At 37.2% G+C, this 23,416-nt stretch overlaps 2 protein-coding genes and 1 non-coding gene across 5 annotated transcripts in view; all 3 read left to right on the top strand.

Annotated features, from left to right (window-relative positions):
* The window catches only part of LOC136240103 (DNA replication licensing factor mcm7-like), a 105,604-nt gene that overhangs the window by 14,654 nt on the left and 67,534 nt on the right, over positions 1 to 23,416 (top strand). Inside the window, exons 4-9 of one of the 3 annotated variants that reach the window (XM_066030955.1) lie at positions 1,541 to 1,616; positions 2,158 to 2,224; positions 2,290 to 2,367; positions 2,554 to 2,638; positions 16,490 to 16,658; positions 16,996 to 17,091. In XM_066030955.1, the coding sequence (XP_065887027.1) occupies positions 1,541 to 1,587 (47 nt within the window). In that variant the 3' untranslated portion in view covers positions 1,588 to 1,616; positions 2,158 to 2,224; positions 2,290 to 2,367; ... (1 more) ...; positions 16,490 to 16,658; positions 16,996 to 17,091. Of the gene's footprint in view, positions 1 to 1,540; positions 1,617 to 2,157; positions 2,225 to 2,289; positions 2,368 to 2,553; positions 2,639 to 16,489; positions 16,659 to 16,995; positions 17,092 to 17,830; positions 17,888 to 18,255; positions 18,514 to 23,416 lie in introns of those variants that run through there. The other 2 variants (XM_066030954.1, XM_066030953.1) reach the window with 2 other exon arrangements.
* Positions 20,815 to 23,416, top strand: part of LOC136240096 (DNA replication licensing factor mcm7-like) — a 34,240-nt gene continuing 31,638 nt past the window's right edge. Inside the window, exons 1-4 of the mRNA XM_066030943.1 lie at positions 20,815 to 20,885; positions 21,822 to 21,914; positions 21,977 to 22,054; positions 22,214 to 22,298. Of these exons, the coding sequence (XP_065887015.1) occupies positions 21,858 to 21,914; positions 21,977 to 22,054; positions 22,214 to 22,298 (220 nt within the window). The 5' untranslated portion in view covers positions 20,815 to 20,885; positions 21,822 to 21,857. The remainder of the gene's footprint in view (positions 20,886 to 21,821; positions 21,915 to 21,976; positions 22,055 to 22,213; positions 22,299 to 23,416) is intronic.
* On the top strand, positions 22,694 to 22,766 carry Trnav-cac (transfer RNA valine (anticodon CAC)). Its single transcript has one exon. It is a non-coding gene; the product is annotated as a tRNA-Val (tRNA).

The following is a 23,416-nucleotide window of genomic DNA, read 5'->3' as shown; positions in this document are numbered from 1 at the left end:
TGCACTACCGGTCATTTGAAACTATTACAAGGAAGAGAAAGGTTAGCAATTTTATTATTATTATTTATTTCTAGGACCGTGTCACATACAACCAAGTACATACACCAACGTTGCAACCTACCCATTGGGCAAGTATAAACAGTGTCATAGGCAGCACTCAGAGCAGTGTGCGTGTACCGGTGGAAATGATACATATGCATATGTACACAGTCAAGGGAGTTTAACTGGCATCAGAAAACCACAATACTAAAACACAACCTACACAAAAACCAAGCTATATTGAAAGTAGCTATATATTGTAGGTGTGACGTGTCTCTCAAGATGACTCAACAGTGAAGTGAGGTTATGCAGAACAAGAGACATGGTGAAGGTACAATTAACAATTGATCCCAATCAAGCCAATTTGGCACAATAGAGTCTGTTGTAACTAGAGGCCACAGGTGATGTGCCAGTATATCAGCGGTGTAGCATTGGCACAGTGATCACAGTCTATAATATTATGCATACAGCCATGCACAACATACAGGAGATAGTTACACATCGTTGTATATGCAGCACTGCATCGGCTTCTAGTTTAGCTATTATACAGACTCACGGTAGAGTAGTAGATAAGTCCAGTGGAAAATAATTCCAGCCGCTAGCAAGCCAGATGAAGGATGAAGATGTATAATACAACTACCGGTACAAGTATTACATTACTCATTACCTTGTTCCAGCTGGTTGTTTATGAGCGCATCAGCTGGTATCCCAACTGGTCATCAGCTGGTTGTCAGTTCACTGCATGACGCCTGGAGCGCATATCCTGCACACAAAATACACAGTTACAAACATTTAAACATACTTGTAATGTTGTTTACCAGTAAAGTGGTGTCTGGCCTCTCTGCGGACGTTTACTAATCTTCTCCTTCAAGCAATCCGTAATTAAACAAGGGTGTGGTGCTGGGCGTTATATAGAATTACACGTACAGTAAAGTCATCAGCACGAACAGGCGTACTTATTATACGGTTGTGCCTTCATTCACAGGCGAATCTATCCCCGCTTAGTTAATGTCTCTAGGCCTTGTAGTTTCTCAAACATAATTTATTTATTCATTAATTCATTATTAATGATGTAATTTTAACCGCATTTCGTATTATTCTTAGTACTTGGTTGTCTAATTAATCAGCAGGACCCTCCAGGGGTATACCACCAAATCAAAGTTACTGTGCAGCGTTTTAGACAAATACAAGAAATTTCTATGTAGATACGGACAACATATCAAAATGAGACATCAAAACACGTACAGCGACACAGAGACGCGACTCGGCATTGCTCATCACTTCATAACAAGTTAGCCACTGTAGTTACAGTGTTCATTTAGCCTTCTCCAAGTAGCCCAATGAACAGACTTTTAACCAATGTGTTGTTGTAGGCTATAAGAAATCCCAACTAGTATCGCCATGTGTGCCCATATTGTGTAAACACATATTTCCCAAAAGTTCTCTGCAGGTTTAAGGGTTAATTACTTTGCATGTTTATTGTCTGGTTGTAATACTACAGGTCAGGTGGAAGACTTTACCTACAGACCAGGGGATCCAAATTCATAAAGTTTCAGGAACTCAAATTGCAGGAGTGTGTAAGTTGTACTTGATAACTTACACTAACAGTTTGTGCCTAGTATTATTGTAAGCAGTAATTATATGTATTTGTGGAAGTACTGTAATGTAGTGTATGTAGAGTTACACCCCCTGTAGTATATATTTTGCCATATATTATGTGGAATTAGGGAAACTCTCAGGAGGATTGACCAGTGAACTAACATGTAGTTTAACATATACAGCTAATAATGCTGTAAAGATGTATCCTTTCTCCCCAAATTGCTTCAGTGTTATAAGTTGGAACGTTTCTTATGTATCATTGAAAAATACACGAAAGTGGTAAAGATCTGTTCATATTCTGTGCTTAATAATAAGCAGACAAAACGCTAGGACATTATGCCTGAACAAAATGTCCGATATTGAATATTTTTCACCTTGAAATATAGTCAAGATATATTATGCATTTTGTCTGGGGACCTTGTGTCTGACCAAAATGGATTATGCTTGGACAAGCACCAAATTTGGTCGAATGCCTAACCGATTTTTTCAAACACTGCATATTTTAATCTACCTCATTAGAATGACCAGGTACCAGTTGGTAGTATTCCACGTTCCATGACGATCTATTGTAGTGGAGAGGTCTGGTGTATCCTTCTAGTGTTACTATAGAAGCTTGTGTGTAATGCTTCTGAACTCCTTAGCTGTTGTTAGATTTACCTGCCAATGGTGAAGGAAGAGTTTAGAGCTCTTATATCAGGACTGTTGTCAAGCACCTACTTGGAAGCTTATGTAAGTGTTTGCATGTGTGTAGTGTGCATGCAGTGTGAGAGGCATATAGTATAAAGTGTTTCCCAATTATGGGGCACAAAGTTTAATCTGTCTATTATTCAAAGAGCACAACCTCTAGATAACCACCAAGAAAGATATATTTTCACTGTATACAAAATCACACTTCACATTGTTGCTATGTTACAGAGGATGGTTCAGTTGAAGAAGATAGAAGATAGTAAGGATGACAGTGAAGAGGTCACTGAGGAAGATCTGATCACTTTATCACATGGTGAGTAGTGTAGTACTACTAAACTGGTATGGTGTGTCCACTGTATCTGACTTACATACTAGCAGGATGTAGTTTCCTAAACCATTACATCATATCCATTATCATTCAATATAAGAAGTAGCAAACTTTACATTTATGTATACACAGTAAACGTACCATTCTGGACACCTTGAGACCATCCAATTGACCGATACCTTTACTCGTAATATTGGTACCAATATAATATCAGTATCGGTACAGCCCTAATGTACACTCCTATAATTTTTGCGACGGTGTCTAAGAGACCTCAAAGGAAAATACAATGTGTTATGAAGCCTCTAATCCCTAATTCAGTCATCATTATAGACTGTAATAGGGGTCCACTACTGTACAGCAGGAAATATTGACGAATTCACAATTATCAGCTTTGACAAAAGGCAAAACACCACACATCTAAACACTAACTTTTGAGGTCCTTATTAAATTAAAATTTGACAAATGCAACCGATTTGTCAAATTCATCAAATTTTTCTTTTATAAAAATTTCCTGCTGTATGGTAGTGGACATTAAATCCCTACTTCAGTCTATACTGATGACTGAATTAGGGATTAGAGGCTTCATAACATATTGTACTCGGAAGGTACTTACCTTAAGGTGACTAAATTTAGCGATATACTAAATTTAGCACTAATAGCACTAATAGCACCCTGGTGTGGTCTTAAGCTGAATATTCGTCTTACTCTCTCACCCACGCTTTTTCTATGTTGCACACTCACCGCAGTGTTTTAACTAGTACGAGTGGAATAAAGTAAAACACACAGTACAAATAAAGTAAAATCTGCAATCAAAGAAACTGTAGAATTAATTAAAACCCGTAAGCAAAGAAACTGCAGAATTAACTAAAACCCGTAAGCAAAGAAACTGCAGAATTAACTAAACCGGTAAGCAAAGAAACTGCAGAATTAACTAAAACCCGTAAGCAAAGAAACTGCAGAATTAACTAAAACCCACAATCAAATCTCACATGTGAAGGTATATAAGAAATTGTCTAACCTTGACAAACAGGTGCATGGACACAAATGGTTGCATACCGTGCATCATAATTTTTGCAAAGGTCTCTAAAAGGACCTCAAAAGACAACACAATGTTTAAGAAACTAAAAAGCGACTGTTAGGAATTTCCTTAGTTATAGTTAGACACCAAATACCAGCATCTCCAAAGCATAAATGCTGAGTGGGAGGTATTAGAATGATGCAACATAGAAACTGAAGTGTAACATAGTCGAAGTTTCTACTAACATCTCCTATGTGATATGCGCTGCTTGCTAACTTCAGTGGTATCAACAAGTATATTGCATCAAGGATGAAATGCATGCAAAAGGAAGTCCAGACAAAAGACTCGATCTGTTTATTCACTTCACCCTGCTGGTGTAGAAGAAGTGGTCATAAAGCTGGCAACATTAAAAATGCCACTCATCACGGCAACACAGCCCATTTTAAAGTAAGGCACCAATACCAGCCTTTGCACTGCAGTTAACTCACTGGTATAGCTGGGTGGTGAAGAACACTAGCTAGCTACTAGGTTGGTTGTGTTCAGTGTTGTTTTGTTTTGTTGACAATATTTCAAACTAAAAGGGGCTATAAATCACTGGTACAGTGTTCAAGAGTTTCTGCCTTGGCTGTTTTGAATGGGTTCAAATGATATTCTTTGAAAAACAGTGGGTTGGAATAGAAAACAGTTGTCAGTAATGGCACCACTCTCACTCAGCTACTCTCACAAGATTTTAGACCATGTGCACAAGTTTTAGCCTTGAGAAGCAAATCAGGTACGTATATGTGCCTAACAATAGTGTCAATGTCTTTTTATTTTTTACTGCTATCCCAGTTTTGTAAATAAATTGGACTAACAGAGTAGCACAAGGAGAAGGATAATGCAAAGTGCTATAGTAACAACTTCACTCACATAGCTATGATGTAAAAGCTACCATCACTCATATTTTATCAGTACTTTTTACTGTTGGAACCCTACTTCCATTTATTAAATATATAACTTTTAATTGTACTAGTTCTTTTTTCTTTTTTAAATTAATTGGACTCTTTGCTATCACGAGTCCCTTACAAAAGATTTAGTATCTTTAAATGCTATGTTATCATTTTCAGAACATTTGGTCAGTCTCACAGCTCCTTATTATTTGGACATACACTCCTTGTGTTGCTCTGTGCAGGTGCACGAAGAAACTTTTTAAATGAATAAATACCCTTTATGTAAAGGATCTAGCAATTGTTGATCCACACTAAAACAGCCAACCTGTGAAAAAGTAGTGCGGCCTAAAACCTTGGATGAAAAAAGTTGTGAAATCAAAGATGGTGGCCAAGAGATGGCTGCAATGATGTTACTGCTAATAAATTTTAACAATGCACACTATCATTATTAAAATTTTAGCATTAGCATCATTGCAGCTATTTCTTGGCCATCATCTTTGACTTCACTTTTTTCACCAGGGTTTTTAGGCCGCATTATTTTTCAGTGTGGATTTCACTTCTTTTTGTACTTTATAAGGCCCCAAAACCAGCCTATGGCTGACTTTGGGATTTATTTTTACTCACATTTCTTCTTTTCTATACAGCCACAATGATGATTATTGAAGACAGACTTATAAATGTATTTCATTGCATGATTTACTTCAATATTATTGTAATACTCTAATAGAGTGCACATTTTTGAGGACTTCTAATAGAACATACATAGTGTGCTTTGGAACAGTCTAGTACTTCTGTTGGTAGGTCTATGAAATTATATACAAACATTTCTTTATAAACAGATTTAAACTAGAATTTTCATTTATAAAGCAGAAATTAAGTGAGGTGATAAGCCAAGAAAGCAGTGGTTCAGTAGTTAAGGATGCGGATGTTGGGTATAGAGGCCCCTAGTTCGAACTCTGGTTTTTTTTGTTTTTTTCCGACATATTTTGTGCACCTTTTTTACCCTACGGTGACTGCTCTATTAGAGTATCTTGATCCCACGATTTTACACTTGGTTGGATTTTGCTTTATAACTTTGTAGCTATAACTCTATTGCTGTTCAAACTATCAAAAGGCACTGCTATGATGATCAGCCTATGTACACACCAATTTTCAAGTCATTCCTATACTGGGTTTACCCTGTAGCCAGAGGAGGTTAGTCACGCGTCATCAAACATCTCGTGATCTCAAAGAAAAGTTCAACCCATTCAATGCGCGAATTAGTATTGATAATTATGGCTCCCTGTGCCCTTCTTTCAGCCACGAAGTGTGTTGTGTGGCTTTCTTAGCCAAGAAACAAAAGCTACATCATGAATACTTCATGTGGATGTGATGAAAATAGTAGAAATACCAACACCACCATTTTTGGTTGTGCAAGACCATGATCAATACGTCATAGGGCTATGGTGTGTGACCAACCTCCTCTGCCCTGTAACCTTGACAGAAGTTTGATCTTTCTTTATTAACACTCATAACTCATTGGATATTCATCAGATTCACAGCAAACTTGGTACATGAATTCACCTTTATATGCTCTTCATTTGTGCCAAAGATCAAGCTAATTGAGTTCCACATTTGCATTTTATAGCAATTTTGCTAAGTGTGCAAAAAGAAAAATCGAAGCCCCCATAGCCCCACCCCGTATGGCATAAGAAGAAAAGAAAAAAATAAAGAAATTAAAACAAAACTTTGAACACCCATATTTTGCAAATGGCTGTTGCAGAATTGATCAAATTTGCTGTGTGGCCTACATACCTGGGGGATAGTTATAATGCAAAAATTCTGGCTTCTGGAGAAGGGGCCATGGAGTTATGCATGTGTGAAAAGCTGTTTTCTTTCTTCCTGTCAATATGCTCACGGTGTATGGCACGCCGGCTTTCTTGGCCGCATGACACACTATCATGTGTCTTGATATCATGATGAAAGTATGAGATGATAGCAATAATGAGGCTATTTTTTTTACCAATTGTGATATGTTGCATGTGTTGTCAATATAATGTATTGTAGGGCCATACCAATACTACATTTTTGCATCCGAACCAAATCAACCAATATTATTATATGGATTTCCCACACCCACGCACGTACACACACACACACACACACCTACACATGCACACACACACACACATCTACACACACATACACACACACACACACACACACACAAATTTTAGCATTAACTGCTACACTTCCGAGGTGCATGGCTCATTATAGTACTTATACTAAATTCATGTAAACCAAGGTCCTTACAATGAGATTCCATTTCACTGGTCTACAGATGTGAACCACCACAGGACATCTGTTTGAGTAGGAAGGCTGAGGATTGGTTATCTACTTCTTGGAGAGGTATACATTCTCCTAATAAAAAATGGCCTGCCCAGTCTGACTGTCTTTGTTGCAAATTGCAGCAACCTGGTTAGGCTTTCTAATTTTTCTTTGCGAACTGACTGGCAGCTAATGGCCAACGCTTTAGCTGACTCAGTTTTTTCCTTGGTACGTAGACATAGCTGAAGTATGACTTCATTACCCAAGAATGATAAACCTTCCAGTTTGGACTCCTCCAGGGGTATTAAGCTACAACTGTAGTAACAAAGATAACTCTTCCACTACAATTTCTTCAACAACAGTGTTTCTCCATTGGCAATGACTGTGGTCACTCATGAGCAATCTAATTAGTTTTAAAGATAAGTCCACAATGCATGCACTGTAGCTGTGGTGAAAGTTCTTGGGCTGAACAGTAATTAAAAGCCATATTCAAGTTATGCTTGGCTGAAGGCATAGTAAGTGAGGCAGTTAGTCAGTTAGTATAAAACTAATGTTTAATGGAAACTTAAGTTTTAGATCACTCTGAAGGCATTTTTGAGCTTGATTATGTCTAAACAATCCTGCCAAGCTGAAGTGCAGGTGGATTTCAGATCACATTTTTGGTCAGATCTTCATGATCTATGCTGTACTGTCCTACCATGTATGATAAGAATCACAAAATATGACCAGATTTTGGGAAATCAATCTTTTTTATTAAAGCTTTACAGCACAAGTCCTGAAGGTCTGTAGGACACCTGGTCCTACAGCCTGCCCAAAGACATTAGATACAAGAACATTAGCTACATAAGATGTGTTTGAAAAGTTGCAGGAAGGAGAAAAAATCCATGACTGGACCTAGGTGGCCTCAAACCTGCAGCCATCCGATTTACGCTCGAACGCTTACAGGAGTCTACCAGGTGGTCAGGATGTTTTCTCCTTGTTATTTTCATGTAATTATATCCGTAGGAGTTCTAGAGAGTGACTCATTATCTCTAAGTACCCCAAGTAGAACCAAATGGACACTTATGTTATTGTCACACATGAAATACAAAGAAATCCACACTTTTATGTGTAAGCACTTATGTACCTATTTTAATATTTCACAGAATTTGTTGTAATTACTGACTTGTGATTCTAATCATTGTTAAGTTTACTGGATGCCTAATTATTTTGACCATAAATCTTTGAGTTGTAAAATGTGACATTAAGCTGAATATGAATTGCCATTATGCTCGTGTCAGCATAATAGGCTGGAGTGCTATACTGGCATAATGCTAGCGTATTTGGTGGATCTATGGAGCTAAAATGAAAATAGATTGATTCTTCCTAATAGAGCAGTCAGTGGAAACTAAACACTACATGCATTGTACATACTCTCTAATAGAACAGTCACTTTGTAGTGAAAATGCTCTAAAAGAGCATTCACTGCTTAACAGGGGTGTAGCTAGCCAGAAGGTGGTGGGGGGCAGGTATCCCCACAAAACACTCGACATTGTTCATAATTACACAAAAGGCTAATGACCCAACGATGGGCTAGCCAACATATGGTGTTGTATTATTACAGCTTATGTAACTAGCTACATAACTACTTCATTACTGATTGCTACCAGTTATCACTTATCAATGGAATAATTGTCGTCGAGCATCATTGTTTTTTATATAGCAAACAAACAAGCAGCTTTGAGTGCACCTAAACTATTCGACAACTCATTTGAAAACTTAGATTGGAAATACAGTAACCCTGGCTGAACACAGGCTATTCCATACTGTACCAATTTGCTATAAAGTGTAGTAGATGTTCTACAAAGCTTGGTAGCTACTGTATTGAGATTAGGATAGTGTTGTAATCTTACACTGGCTTCCAGTGAACTATAGATCTCATAGCATGTGAATGCTAGAGCATCGTCACCCTCTAGCTTGTAAGTAGCCTAAACAAAAGGCTCACCTGCATCAATGACAGATGCAAGCTCAACTTGGAGAAATTCTGATTTACTTCTATCAGCAAGTATCTGTAACTGTGCGTGACAGGTGATGCCTCAGTTTACAAAAGGAAGCACATCTCCAAACAAAGCAAAATATAATTATTATGAAGCACTTCTCATTTGCTCCACCATCTATTAGGACTAAAGCGCTTCATTGACCTACCTGTCTTGGTCCTCCATTCCATTCATACACAAGAACTATGGGAAAAAGACTGATCCATAATCTGATAAACTCATCTAACACAGGCAAGTCTAATTTCTTTCTAACTAGGTCTAGATTATGAGAGTAGCAACCAATATCAACAACCATTGGGAAAATGACTTTAACAGTCCATGTAGTGTAGCTGCTCGGTCATGCATGCATGCTAACAATTTCATTGAATGTACAGTATCTCATAGTTTACTTGCAAAATACTAATCAGTTCACATGCCACTTCTTCACCTGTCATTGTTTTCACTAGTATTTGGCATTTAATTAACCTTTGCTTAATACTACCATCAAATACGTAACGTAGCAGTACAGCCAATGCCTCCTCTATAATCTGGTAGTACCATCAAAGATCACTGATACATTTTTTTTCCCGTTCAATTATGTTTTGATTTCTTGTATTTGACTATGAATAAAAAGCAAAAGGTCATACATTCCTCTTTAATAGACATGCTCCTCTAGCAACTCACATACAATCTTTATTTTGACAAAGGAATTCCAGCTTTCAGAAAAGATTTTGTGACTTTTACACAATATAGCTTTTGGTCCTCGGGTAAGGTGACTGAGGTCTCACCTTGTGGATGTATTTCACTCTCATATGCTCTTTGTGACTCTATAACAGTGTTGTCTTGTGATTTTTTTCTTAGCTTGAGCTTCTTTACTATTTTTGTGCTTGACTGATTGTACATATATAATACTATGTTTCAGGGATAGCTCTTCCCGCCAAGCAGTGCAAAACAATTTTCCACCAGACACAGACAATGATTCATTTGGAAACTCTGTACATCTCTGATTTGGTTTAATTGACTTGGGGTCATTACTACAAGTTAGTTTTGCTTTTTTTGGTGGGTTTTTCTCACCACCTTCTTCCTACACAAATCTGAACTAGTCAGTCTTTGTAAAACAGACAGCAATGATCTTGGCTGGCTGAAGATAGCTGATGTTGAAGTGTCACTGTGACATGTACAAGTACTTTAGTAGACAGTGCTGCCAAACTTGAAGCCAAACTACTGACACTGCCAGAAACAGAACTAGGTATTTCAGTGTCACTGTAACTATCACTGGAAAACAGCGACAAGTCATAAATCTGCTGTACTACACTAGCAGAGGTAGAACTACTACCAGCAATAATAAAATTGGCTTTTGACTTACCGTATAGTAAAAAACTTTGGCATTAAAAAATTTGATGAAAACCCACTATTGCAAGATTGACGGAAAAAAAACTTTGGGGAATGGGGCTTCACCTGGAATTTTTTAGCTACCAGGTACTGTACCGCTTGAATACAACATCGCTACACATGAGTGCGAGTGATTAACAACTCACCAATTAAGGGATGTGGAGGCCATTTTGATCACGAGTCTTTATCCCTTGTATTGAAGGTTGACGACTCACAATGGAAACGGCTGCCATACCCCTTAATTATCGATACTTTTAATTGCTTGCACTTGGCGATGTTGCATTCGAGTGGTAGCTACCGTACAAGTGTAAGCATCGTTCGCTGGTTCTAAAAGTCGAGAGCAATGTGTGGATTTTCATGAACTCTTGTGGGACAATGAACCTCGCGATAATTGAAGGGAATGCTTGGAGAAATACCCACGATACCGTCACGATACTGAGGATTTCCAAATCTTTGCAACGCAAAGTGGAAAAATGTTATCCAGTACGTCACTTCCTGCCTCTTACCCAATCGATGGTTTAGACCCTTTAGACCGGACCAACGGTTGTGATTCAACCAAGTCGCTTGTTGATAGATTTTATACTCGTGTGTTAGTGTTTCACTGGTTGCATGGCGTGTTATAGGAATTTTAAATTTCACATGATAGGCGTGCATGTGAACGCATTGCGCTTTTGTGTTGCAAAGATTTGGAAATCCTCAGTACTTCGATACCCATCCTTTCAACATGGCTAATCTGCTCATGTGACTGCTAAAAATAATTGGCGGAAAAAACTTTGGTGATTGTAATACTATTCACCAAATTTGCCAAGTTTTATTTACCACCAAAGTTTTTACTATACGTTAGTACCCAAGTAAGTATCTATGCTCATGTATAAGCACTTTTAAAAATTAATCTAGCGGCACTAGATCAATTCCATATTGAGTATATTGATCTTATTCTCTGACATGCCAATTTAACAGGTAAGAAGTCTTAATATAGTGAAATGTTCCAACCCATTATGCTAGCATTATACTTGATACTTTTAGGCACCTACATGTTATTAGTTCAGAATTATGCAAGCATAATAGGCTGGTGCCTAGCTTTCACGTAGTTTAAAAATTGGAACACTTAAGCTAAAACAGCACCAAATTATACACACTGCTTACAATAATGAAGCCAATTAACATTGAGAGAAATCCTAATCCCTCCCACCCTCTTCATGTATGATTGTGTACATCTATGATGAATGCTATATTAGCACATAAGGAATGTTGTAGTTGATAATTGTGATTGCTCATTATCCGGTGTCCTTTAAAGTGTATTGAAGCCTATGGGAGTGAGGTATGAAACTTCATATGAGACTAAACTGTACCATTGATTCTTATTATGAGAAAGGAATTGTATCTTTAGGTTGTAAGTTTCTCAATGGTATATTGTTCATGAAGATTATCTGTGTTGTTAAGCAACAATTTTTCATCAGAGCAGAAATCCTTTTCAACATGTGTCAAAGTAATGGCTCCTGCTACACTTAGATGGCTGGTAAGGACTACTGCATAGCTGGTTATTTTTGAACAAAAATTTTTCATAGGAACAGTAAAATCTGAACTTCAAAGATTTTATTTTTGAAGAATGCATATTTTGAAGTACAGGTGGATTTCAAGCAAATAGAAATTCGTTACAAAATGTGTGAAGTTTATGTGTGCTCGCCTTACTGATGGAATAATCTCCACTTTTGCACACTGGAAAGAAAAAGACTGAGTTATAAGTGGAATAGCTACAGTAGCCAATGGCGAGGCAATCAGCTCGATCAGCAGACAGCATGGATTCCGTCATTCTGTATAGTTTACTGATGTTGATGCAGTAGCAATAAGAATACACAAGACAAGTGAATATGCGCTGTTCGATCACATGAAAGCACATTATTTTTACTTGTAGGAATTTATTTTCGAAGAACGTCGAATTTATTTTTGAACCTCTTTGAAACATGGTCTGGAGTTCCTCAATTTTTGTGCTTATTTTTTTTCATTTTGTTTTACTTGGTCCACTGGTGTTGATAGCCTTAGTTGTGGAGCTGTCTTTCATCGTTGTACCTTAACCCTTAAACGCGCACGAAACTTTTAAGGAATTAAGCTGTAAATGTGCACGTAACTTTTAAGGATACTTGTTTAAACAAAGCAAACTTATATGGTGAGGCAAGATAGCCTCTCCTAACTCTATTAGCCTAAAACGAGATATCAATAGAAAGCTTATTCATTGGCCTACTTGGGGAGGCTATATAACCACTGTAACAACAAAGGCTTACTTGTTATAAAGCGAAGAAGAATAATGTCTCACTTTATCGTAATAGCACATTCTTCGTCTTGCCGGTCGTATTGATTGTGGGTTTAATCACGTGGGCTGTATATGGCCTGATCCGCCATTGAATGGTGATTCGACTAATACTTGTTTACAGCGATTCAGACCAACTGGCAAGGAGTTGTCTAAAGGTATATAGCACATTTTTGTAGTTCTTTGTTAAGAACTATTTTCACGGTGAGTTTTAGTTCCTATACTGTGGTCATAGAGTAAACCCCATAGGCATCATTTTAATGCTTATTGCATCACGAGTAGAATGGCACAAATTACAAAGCCATACTATGAACGCTTCGAAAGTTACAGCGCTTTGTTTACAGTCTTGCGTAAAAGCCTATATATAGGCTTATGCGCGTTTAAGGGTTAAGTGATTATTTCACGTATTGTGGTAGGTTTAGTGTTACCTAGAGGCCTACCAAGGATGTTGCACAATCCATGTAAATCAGGCACACTCTGCTCAATATGGGAATTGTGTACAATAACCAGTACTGTAGTCATAATGTGTTACCACAAATCATCACCTACATGGTAGTGGAGCTGAAATGGGGCACAAAGGAGGCCAAAGATAAGTCCATGATGTATGTAATGTAGCTGTAGTGTAACGTGTCAGGCTGAAGTAATGTTAAACAGTAAAGAAATCAAACCTGTAGCCTTATCCATAGTCCAGTTACGCTTGGCTGAAGGCATTAGTTAGTGAGGTAGTTAGTAAGTGTAATAGAAACTTGGTGTCACTCTGAAGGTATGTTTGAGCTTGATTATGCCTAAACAATCCTGCCAAGCTGAAGTGAAGGTGATATTTTTGGTGAGACCTTCATGATCCATACTGTACAGTCCTACCATACTAATCATGATGAAATGTGACTAGATTTTGGAAAATCAATGTTAAAATACAAAGAAATCCATACTTTTATGTGTCACTACTAAAGCACTTGTGTACCTGTTAAAAAATTTGTTGCTTGATCACTAAGTAACGACTGTCCTTTTAGTAATTGTAGTGTTAGTCTTAAAATGTAGACTGGAGTAAACCAAAACCCACAATTAATCAAAGAAGCTGCAGGATAAACTAAAACCCACAATCAAATTTCACATATGAGGATATATAGGAGATTGATAAACCTTGACAAAGAAGCACAGAAATAGCAAGAGACAGTCATCCTTCGCAATTTGTGCATTTCATAATTTTTGCAAAGGTCTCTAAAAGGACCTCAAAAGACAATTCAAATGAACATTACTGGTAGGAGTTTCCTTAGAACATGAAGATCAAGATATCCTAATAATGTAGTCACCCTAAGTAAGTGATTGTATTAATCTGATACACTACTGATCTCAGTTATATTTCACAAGAGATAGGTTTTTGTGGTTTCAGTTGAAACCCCTATTAAATTTAGCTCAGTAACAGTCTAACAAGCTCAGCATATGTAGCTGTTATTGCACTATTGGTAACTTGTAAACAACCCTGTATACCACTACATTTTCAGTAGTATGAATGCTACTAATATAACCATCATTGATTGTTATTAAACCCTCTGCAGCCCTTTACTGTTCACCTCACATTTCTTACAATTGTAGAGATACTCTAATAGAGCAGTCAAGTAACTACTCTAATAGAAGCAATCAAAGCTACAATTTCAGACATGTATGCAAGTACAGTTTAACACACAGTTAGTTCTGTTTTACACTTTAAAGCATTGTATTTGTCATAATTGTTAATTCTTGTAAATTTTAATAAAAATATTGGCATTCCTCTCTTTGTAATATACTCATAGTCTGTAAAAGAATTACAAATAAACATCGTTATCTTTATTGCAGCTGCTTATTCATCTTGTGAGATCGATGTTTGTCTCATCGTGTGCCACGTCCACTTTTAAATCATCACAGTTTAGCTTGATACCATAGTTGTAGCCTTAAAACACCTTATAAAGTGATAGATAATACATGGATAATGTCCTTCTTATGCATGATTGCAGTATAGCGGACATATGCATTTGTGATCAATCAATTGCGTCATTCAGTACTGCTGCTATGCACTTTCCAAATGCTTACAAACTTATTAAGGTTACGGGTTACCCAATAAATAATTTTGTAGGCGCTTTGTTTATAGTTCTGTTTTAAACATTTTGCAAGGAAGAACACACTAAAATTACATGATATATTAAAGTACAAGTAATACTGTAAGTGGCAATACATTCTACAAGGGAAGTGCTTGTACAGAAATGCAGGTGCTAAGCAGCGAAACTGTTATTTACTATTCATCAAAAACCAGGTTTCATGGGAAGCCACATCGTGATATTCAGCATTAGTAAGCTATTACTTAGTGATTTCTAGGTCTTCATGAACAAAATAAGTTGTTATCCAATTGTAACAGCATGGTAGTGGATGCATGGTATTTCCATAGTGGAACTAATCACCATTATCCTTGAAAGATACGATAACTAACCAGCCTCTCGTCAGTTTTCCCACAAAGTCTTCACGACAGGACCTAGATAATATAACCACCCATTGACGCCGCCATAAAAATTAGTAATAATTGGCTATTTTTTGATGAATAATAACCATATTAAGCAGTAGCACTAATCGCTGGTTCAACCATATTGTGGGGAGTTTACTTTTTGGTTTGCGCATGTGCCACTTATCTTCATTGCTATCGCCTTGACTACCTTTCACAGTAAAGTTCGATTAACACTCACTTTGTATGATTCCTCCGCTATTATCGCGTGGTTGTACAGTGCTTTGAATTAACAACCTTCTCAATAACACCTGCACGAGGTAATTCCTATTCTAACAGTTTCGTGACACATGCGCCAATATAACATCATCCATTATCGCACATCAAAAAATGATAACCTATTATTAAGTACCTAACCTGTAACCTTAAATAGGACTAGAAAGACGAAACTTAAAAAGGGTGTGCATAAATACAAGAAAACCTGTAACTTGAAAGTGAATGTTTGAACATTTTATTAGTGAACGTTTAAAGGTAAATTTAAATATTCGTCCCAGCCCTAGTTTAAAAATGGAATAATTAGCTAAAACAGCACCTAATTATACACACTGCTTACAAGAATTAACATTGAGAGAAATTCTGATCCCTACCACTCTCTTCACATATGAATGTGTACATCTATGATGAATACTGTAATAGCACATAAGAAATGTGGTGGTTGATAATTGTGATTGCTCATTCCTTTAAAGTGTATTGAAGCCTATGGGAGTGACAGGTAAGAAACCTTCATATGAGCCTAAACTGTACCACTGATTCTTATTATGAGAAGAAATTGTGTCTTTAGGTTATAAGCTTCACAATGCTATATTGTTCATTAAGGTTAGCTGTGTTGTTAAGCAACAATTTCATCAGAGCAGAAATCCTTTTCAACATGTCAAAGTAAAGGTTCCTGCTACACTTAGATGGCTGGGAACAAGAATATGCTATAAAATTATGTTATCACTTTGACACCAATCATCAGTTTCAACAAGAGCTACCACAAATTATCAATGCCAACAAGTATCAAGCAGGGTGGTACCTGGCAACAGTAGCACAGTAGTTACAAAGTTTGGCTAGAGGTCTGGAGATCCAAAGTCTCAGTAATCTTCTTTAACTCCCTCCTCCCCCCCCTTTTCTGATTCTTTTTTTTGTTTGTTTTACTTGGTCCACTGGTGTCAATAGCCTTGGCCATGTATTGTTATGGGCTGTCTTTCATCATTTACTCTACATTAAGTGACACATTGTAGTAGGTTTAATGTTGCATAGAGGCCTCCCAAGGATGCTGCAAAATCCATGTAAATTAATATTCATTACCACAGAGTGAATGCTTTAGTTGTTACAATTATTTTATTTCCTCTTAGCCAATACATTGCAGAGTGCAAGAGGAAACAGCCAGTTATACCGGAGGGTCTCACAGACTACATTGTGGGAGCTTATGTAGAGATGAGGAGAGATGCTAGGACACAAACTAACCAAACATTCACTTCAGCTAGAGCACTACTAGCCTTGCTGAGATTATCGACTACACTGGTGTGTAATGTAGATAACAAAGTGCTTCAAATCTGTGCGTGTGTGCGTGTGTGTGTGTGTGTGTGTGTGTGTGTGTGTGTACTCACATGTAGTATATATGTGTGTGTTCCTGAATTGACTTCCCTATGCCATCATCTTTAATTGCTCAACTGAAATGTCTTTCTCCAGTCAAACATCTAAACAGCATTGACACACATACACCCAAATTGAAGCATACTTCAGTAATGTCAAAACTAAAAAGCATGTTGCCTCACAAAACAAAAAATGTTACTATCTTGCTTGTAGCAGTAGATGTGTAGTGAAATGTTTTTATATTTTGATGATTCTTTACTGACAGGCTTGGCTGCGTGGTAGAGAAGGAAGACATCAATGAAGCATTACGTCTGATGGAGATGTCCAAACAGTCACTGTATGAAGATGATACTGGTTCTCAGTAAGACAACCTGTACATGTACTGTTCATTGTATAGAACTAGTATATACACTGGAACCTGTTAATGTGCAGTGGCAGATACAGGGAGTTGCAATGGTTTCAGCTGAAACCTCCTCTGAAAGTAGTGCATGTGGGTGAAGTGTTCATTTATGATTCATGTGGGTGATAAAATCACCAACAGTTATACATAGTGTATTACATTGGGACTTTTTCTACTGGCCAAACTTCATACTATTGCCTTTGAAATCGCTAAAAATTCCATTACGACCTTTAAGCGTGTTAAGCGCCTCTAAAAATAATTATCATTTTATTGATTACAAGTGCAGTTTTGTTTCAAAATTTTCTGGATTAGTAAGATTCAACTATGAAACAATGTTGTGGAGTGATTTTTACTGATTTGTTGCTAGCTAGTTTAAGCTATAGATCTATGTAGCGATAGGCCACTGAGCAATCAAGAGACTGAGTTAACATTCACCCCAGCTGAACTATACACACTTCTCAGTCTGGAATCACAGTTATTAAAAGCTTCCTGAAACCAGACACATACACAATCCAGACTCTTGGTTAATAAGGTCCCAATTCCTGAAGTCCTCTTTAGCATATAAACTGTCCTAGTAATCAGAACACCTTGGTGTGCACACCAATACTAACTAACTCTTTACTGAATACACTTCAGGTAAAGATAGTTTCAGTAAGGAAAATGTATTTGTAATTACTGGTTTGTTCTCCCTGCTTTACAGGAATGTTAAACTCATTGATGCCATTATCAGGGAGATGGCTGAACCCGACACAGTCAGGTGAGAACACACTATAACTTGTGTAGTATGGAGGGAAATTTGTATGGTATTTTAGTAGAGGAACTATAGCACTAAACACTTGTAGTTGTACAGGAAAATTTAGTTTAGACACCACATTTTTAAGAAAGTTTTGGTTCACCAAGTTCTCTGCTAGAAAAGGGTCAGTAAGCCATTTTTAGAAGGCAACAAGTTTCATACTTTATTAATTCCATATTGAAAATGTAAATATGTCTAACCAGAATAGGTTTTGGTCATTCAAGTGTTTAAATTGGTCTGACCAATGGCTGACTGTTATTCTAGTACTGCAAGGGGCATAGGAGAGATTTCATTATTGTACTACGTTCTTGTCTTCCTTTATTTCTGGTTAGGTTTGATGATGCTCGACAGCGTATCCTAGCTAAAGGTTTCACTCCTGATCAGTTTGAGGAATGTCTGAGTGAGTGTGAACGGCTGAATGTTTGGTAGATCAACTTATCCCGTACCATGATAACCTTCGTATAGACCTAGTGATACACAGAACACTTGTATATCATCCTATATGTTATGAAATATTATACCTGTATTATTCAATGTGTATTGTTGTGTTGATGTATTATTTTCATACATGTTTATCTTGTTATTTATGATGTATCTTGTCAAGTGGCTGTTGGGCTGTGATATAAGTTACATGTCTCGGATGTTGTGCAGCACTTTTCATCGTGTTTGTGTGTTTGTACTGCCGGGGTTATTGCTGAGAGTTCCTGCCAATAGGGCTTTTTGGTCTGGTTGTTCTTCCTTCATGGTTGGCTCTCTTGGAGTGACATATGAGTCTATTGTCACTGAGTAGATTAGATATAAGCCCCAGACACCCAGAAATGCAAATTATTTTTACTATATCAAAGTTTAAGTAAACAGAACAAGAGTACGGGGTGTAGGTTCTATGTAGTTTCTGACATGATTGTGTAAGTCAACCCTGTACAGAGTGTTATGTAGCTGGACTTTCCTCAATGACTTGTCACGTTGTTGAAATGCTATACAAGCTCGAGTAGCTGAACTCTGTACAGGACAAGATCACTTGAAACATTTCTGAACTCTCAATGGAGTGATTTGCTTGTAGCTGAACTCTACAGGGTGACTTGTTATGTTGTCTACAGGATAGATTTGACTGGTAACTTAACTTAGTTCCACTGGGTTGCTTCACTTGCTTGTAATGTAGATGAACACTCTACAAAGATGGCTAATAACATAGTTGAAATCTCTACAAGCAAAGTGACTTGTTTTGTAGCTGAACTGCTGCTGCTGTAATCGATTGTAATTTTTAAAAACAGGAGGTCCACAGTACCCAAATACTGATTTTCAGTGGAGCCCTGTGTGTAGGGACCCGCCGATTATGCTCATAATTTTACCTATTATGCTATGCTGCACTGCTAAAAAATTTACCTATTATGCTTAAATTTATGCTCAAAACTTACCTATTATGCTCAAATTATGCCCAATTATTTATGCCTCAGTTCTCATGCTCTGCTAATAATTTCCAGCTTATGGATAAATAATAAGTGGCTGAAGCACAAACCTACTTGTCAAAATGCATATCACAGAAAAGATCGATATACTCTAATAGAACAGTCAGCTATGTAATTGTTCTATTAGAGTTACTGACTGTTCTATTAGAGTATATCTATCTTTCTGTGATAGCTAGTGTGTATTTTTATAAGCAAGAATTCATACTGTTACAAAATATTCTGCCTATTATGCTAGCATTATGCTCAATGCTTTCAGGCACCTATTATGCTCATAATTATGCCAGCATAATCGGCGGGTCCCTACCTGTATGGAGAAGAGTACAAAACACAGATAAATAACATGCACACACACACACACAAAGCCAATACAAAGTAATAAAAATGTTAATAAAAATTTATGAATGATGAAAGAGAAGATCTAAGCACTGCTGACACTGTTTCAAGATGGCTTGTCAGTATACAAGGATAACCAGAAAGTAATGGAAGAATATAGAACAATGGAATATTTAAATTAAACCTGTGAGGCTGTGACCATAAGCAGATTTAGGAGATACTGCTTGGGGGGGGGGGGGGGGGGGGGTAACTAGGATTTTTTCAAAGGGATGGCTAAGCTGGATGGGGACATGGGTAATTCATGAACAAGTATCTAGTGTCTAGCCAAATTATGGTATACATTAGTGTTTCAAGCACACTACAGCATGCCACCTGGGGGTATTCCCCCAGGAAATTAGGCTCTGATGATTGAATTTGAGAGCATTTTCAGCAGTTTTTCAGACACTGAATGTCATTTTGCTTTTAAGACTGATTCTCATGTCAACATTATGATGTTTTCACCTGTAGTTAAACATTGCACATTAGTGTTAATGAATCAGCTCCTCTTTGCATCTTCTAATTTAATCTGTCTCAGAAATAAAGTGATGTTGACGCTTTAAAGATCAAACACTTTGTTATGTAGCCTTAAGCACCAAAACATAGCTATATATAGCAGCATCTTGTTAACAAGCACCTGATCCATGGAATGGACTACTTATGTAGCTACTAGTAGCTGCAGTATGCATTGCATTCTTCTTGGTTAAAGTAATTGTAAGTTTCGAAATAGCTGTTGTGATAGTTACTTTGCCGGACAATCACTAGCTACATCTGCAAAGCCATCATGGGGAAAGTATCTGGTACAGATTGTAACTTTAATTAGTAGACTACAGTGGCTCAAAATTATGTTATAGCCACTTATGACTACTAAGACTACACCTTTGCTAGTGATGGCAGAGATGGTATGATGTTAGCAAAAGAGCCAATTAACATTTTAAATCCACTCTGATACAGTACAAGTTAAATAGAACCATACTTTGATTAAGATCTCCTATTATAGCCACAGCAGAGAATAAAACGAAACCCACAATTACAACTTTTGTAACTATGGAGATGCAACCCACAATTGAAACATTTCTTGAAGAATTCTTGAGGAAAAAGAACTCTGGAGCAGTGTTAAACAATAGGTATACTTACATAAACATAATTTGTGTTGCTAGTAATGTGTAGCTCCTGAAATAGGTCTGCTTTTGATTAAACACAGAAGAATTTGGGTTATGATGACTAAAGATTAGTTAACAGTGTTGGGAGTAACGCGCTACTTATGTAACGCGTTACGTAATATTATTACTTTTGTGGTAACAAAGTAATATAACGAAATACGCTATAAAAACAGGTAATATAACGCAAGCTACTTTACTTACAAATGTAACGCGTTACCTAAGTAATATAGTTACTGTAACGAGTCTAATGTTACGTAATATTATTACTACAAGTAACGAAGTTACTAATCTCGTTAGTTATCCTCTGAGTAATGCCTAGCCACAGCGAAGTAACGAGGCCTACTGAATGAAGCTTATTCACCAGCTTCTTACTTATAACCAAAATTTGCATATTGTCCAACAGCGCAATCATGTCACGTGATAAGGTGGTAGTTTCACACGTGACAGCTTAAGGCTGTGGACACAAAGTAATATAATATGTAATATTATTACAGTTACTTTATTTTATGGTGGGTAATATGTAACTGTAACTAAATAGTTCAGTTGCAAGTAATATGTAACTAGTTACTTTTACAAAGTAACTTGCCCAACACTGTTAGTTAATAAGGAAAGGAAGCTACAGGCCCCTTAGCCCCCCCCCCCCCCCCCCCCCCCCCCAGGTCTCCCCTGGGAGGTGGGCAAAAAGTTATAGGAGAAAATCCACTTAGAGGAGAAGAATGGAACTTGAGTACACAAAATATATTATGCACTTTGTTCTGGTGCATTTTCTGAATTTATTATGATTGGACCTTGTGTCCAACCAAAATGGAGTATGCTTGAGCAAGCACCAAATTTGGTTAGAAAATGTCAAATGCCTAACCAATTTTTTCAAGCACTACATATTTTAATCTACCCCATTAGAATGACCAGGTGCCAGTTGGTAATATTCCACGTTCCATGACCATCTACTGTAGTGGAGAGGATAGTCCTGGAGATCATGTGACTGTCACTGGTGTATCCTTTATTGTGTTACTATAGCAACTTGTGTGCAGTTCTTGTTCTTTAGCTGTTGTTAGATTTACCTGCCAATGGTAAAGGAAGGGTTTAGAGCTCTTACATCAGGACTGTTGTCAAGCACCTACTTGGAAGCTTATGTAAGTGTTTGCAGGTGTGTAGTGTGCATGCAGTGTGAGGGGCATGTAGTATAAAGTCACTTCCAAATTATGGGGCACAAAGTTTTAATCTGTCTATTATTCAAATAGTCACTGCATGTATACAAATGATCCACCCTTCACATTGTTACTATGTTACAGAGGATGGTTCAGGTGAAGAAGACAGAAGATAGTGAGGATGACAGTGAAGAGGTCACTGAGGAAGATCTTATTACTTTATCACATGGTGAGTAGTGTAGTGTACTCATGTAGTACTAAACTGGTATGGTGTGTCCACTGTATCTGACTTACTGTACCAATTACATGTCAGTTGGTTAGTGATATATAAGGAATTACTGTAGGACAAGTTACTTATTAAATGCTTTCAAGACACACCATTACATCATATTGTTCTTTATGAGAAGTGGCAAACTTTATACATTGTGTATACAGCTAGTGCAGGTACCATTTGGGACACCTTGAGACTATGTTGAAGTTTTGTTACTACAGAGTTAGGTGTCCTGGTTTCTTGATACGTGCCTTGTATTTATGTACACTAGACAATGAGACTCAGTTACACTGTAACTATTCATGGCCTTGTCCACTTAAATATCTTGAATTTCTCTTTAAATTACATGTGTAGTTCCTGTGGTGTAGTGGTTATCACATGAGTCTCACACACTCAAGGTCCCTGGTTCGATTCCAGGTAGGAATAGTCTTTTTTTTCCCCTCTCTTTCTTTTTTTTTACAATCATTATGCACTAAGATTGATCTGCAAAATTGCCGTTTGCTCACCAGTCATAAATTATATACATACATACATACATACATACGTACTACCGCAACAGACAAAGTGTAATTATTTCTGTCTACAATGTTTTTTGTATGCTGTTTTACCAACAGTTATACTACTAGCATTGCTATGTCAACCATGACAGGTTTTTCCTTGTTTGCCCATAGGTAGGCATTCATTAGGATTAATAGCATCACAAACATAGTACCACCATCCACACTTGCTTGTTATGGCACATGTAAAATGAGCTTTATCAATGTCATTATCATATGTACTAAACTTTGCTATAAATGTAAGGATCACGTGAGGCAATTCCTTTATAGCCACTAAGTGGATATTCTTCACTAGTGCAGCTGACACTGATAGTAGTGAAAGTATGTCTACATCTTGTTATTGGCATAACAGAAGTCTGTTCTCATCTCCCATTGGGCAGTTTGTGTAATAGCATGTGTAGCCTTGAGGCCACCAGGAATCAGCTCTCAGGTCACCAAAACCATTTTCATAATAAACCCAAGATCTTGAGAAGCTTATCCAATTCGTAGAGTTATTTGTATTGTGCTGTATGACGGTCC

The sequence above is a fragment of the Dysidea avara genome, chromosome 12 (assembly GCF_963678975.1).
Source record: "Dysidea avara chromosome 12, odDysAvar1.4, whole genome shotgun sequence".
Taxonomy (NCBI): domain Eukaryota; kingdom Metazoa; phylum Porifera; class Demospongiae; order Dictyoceratida; family Dysideidae; genus Dysidea; species Dysidea avara.
Note: the sequence above shows the minus strand (reverse complement) of the source record. Positions and strands in the feature narration are given on the sequence as shown.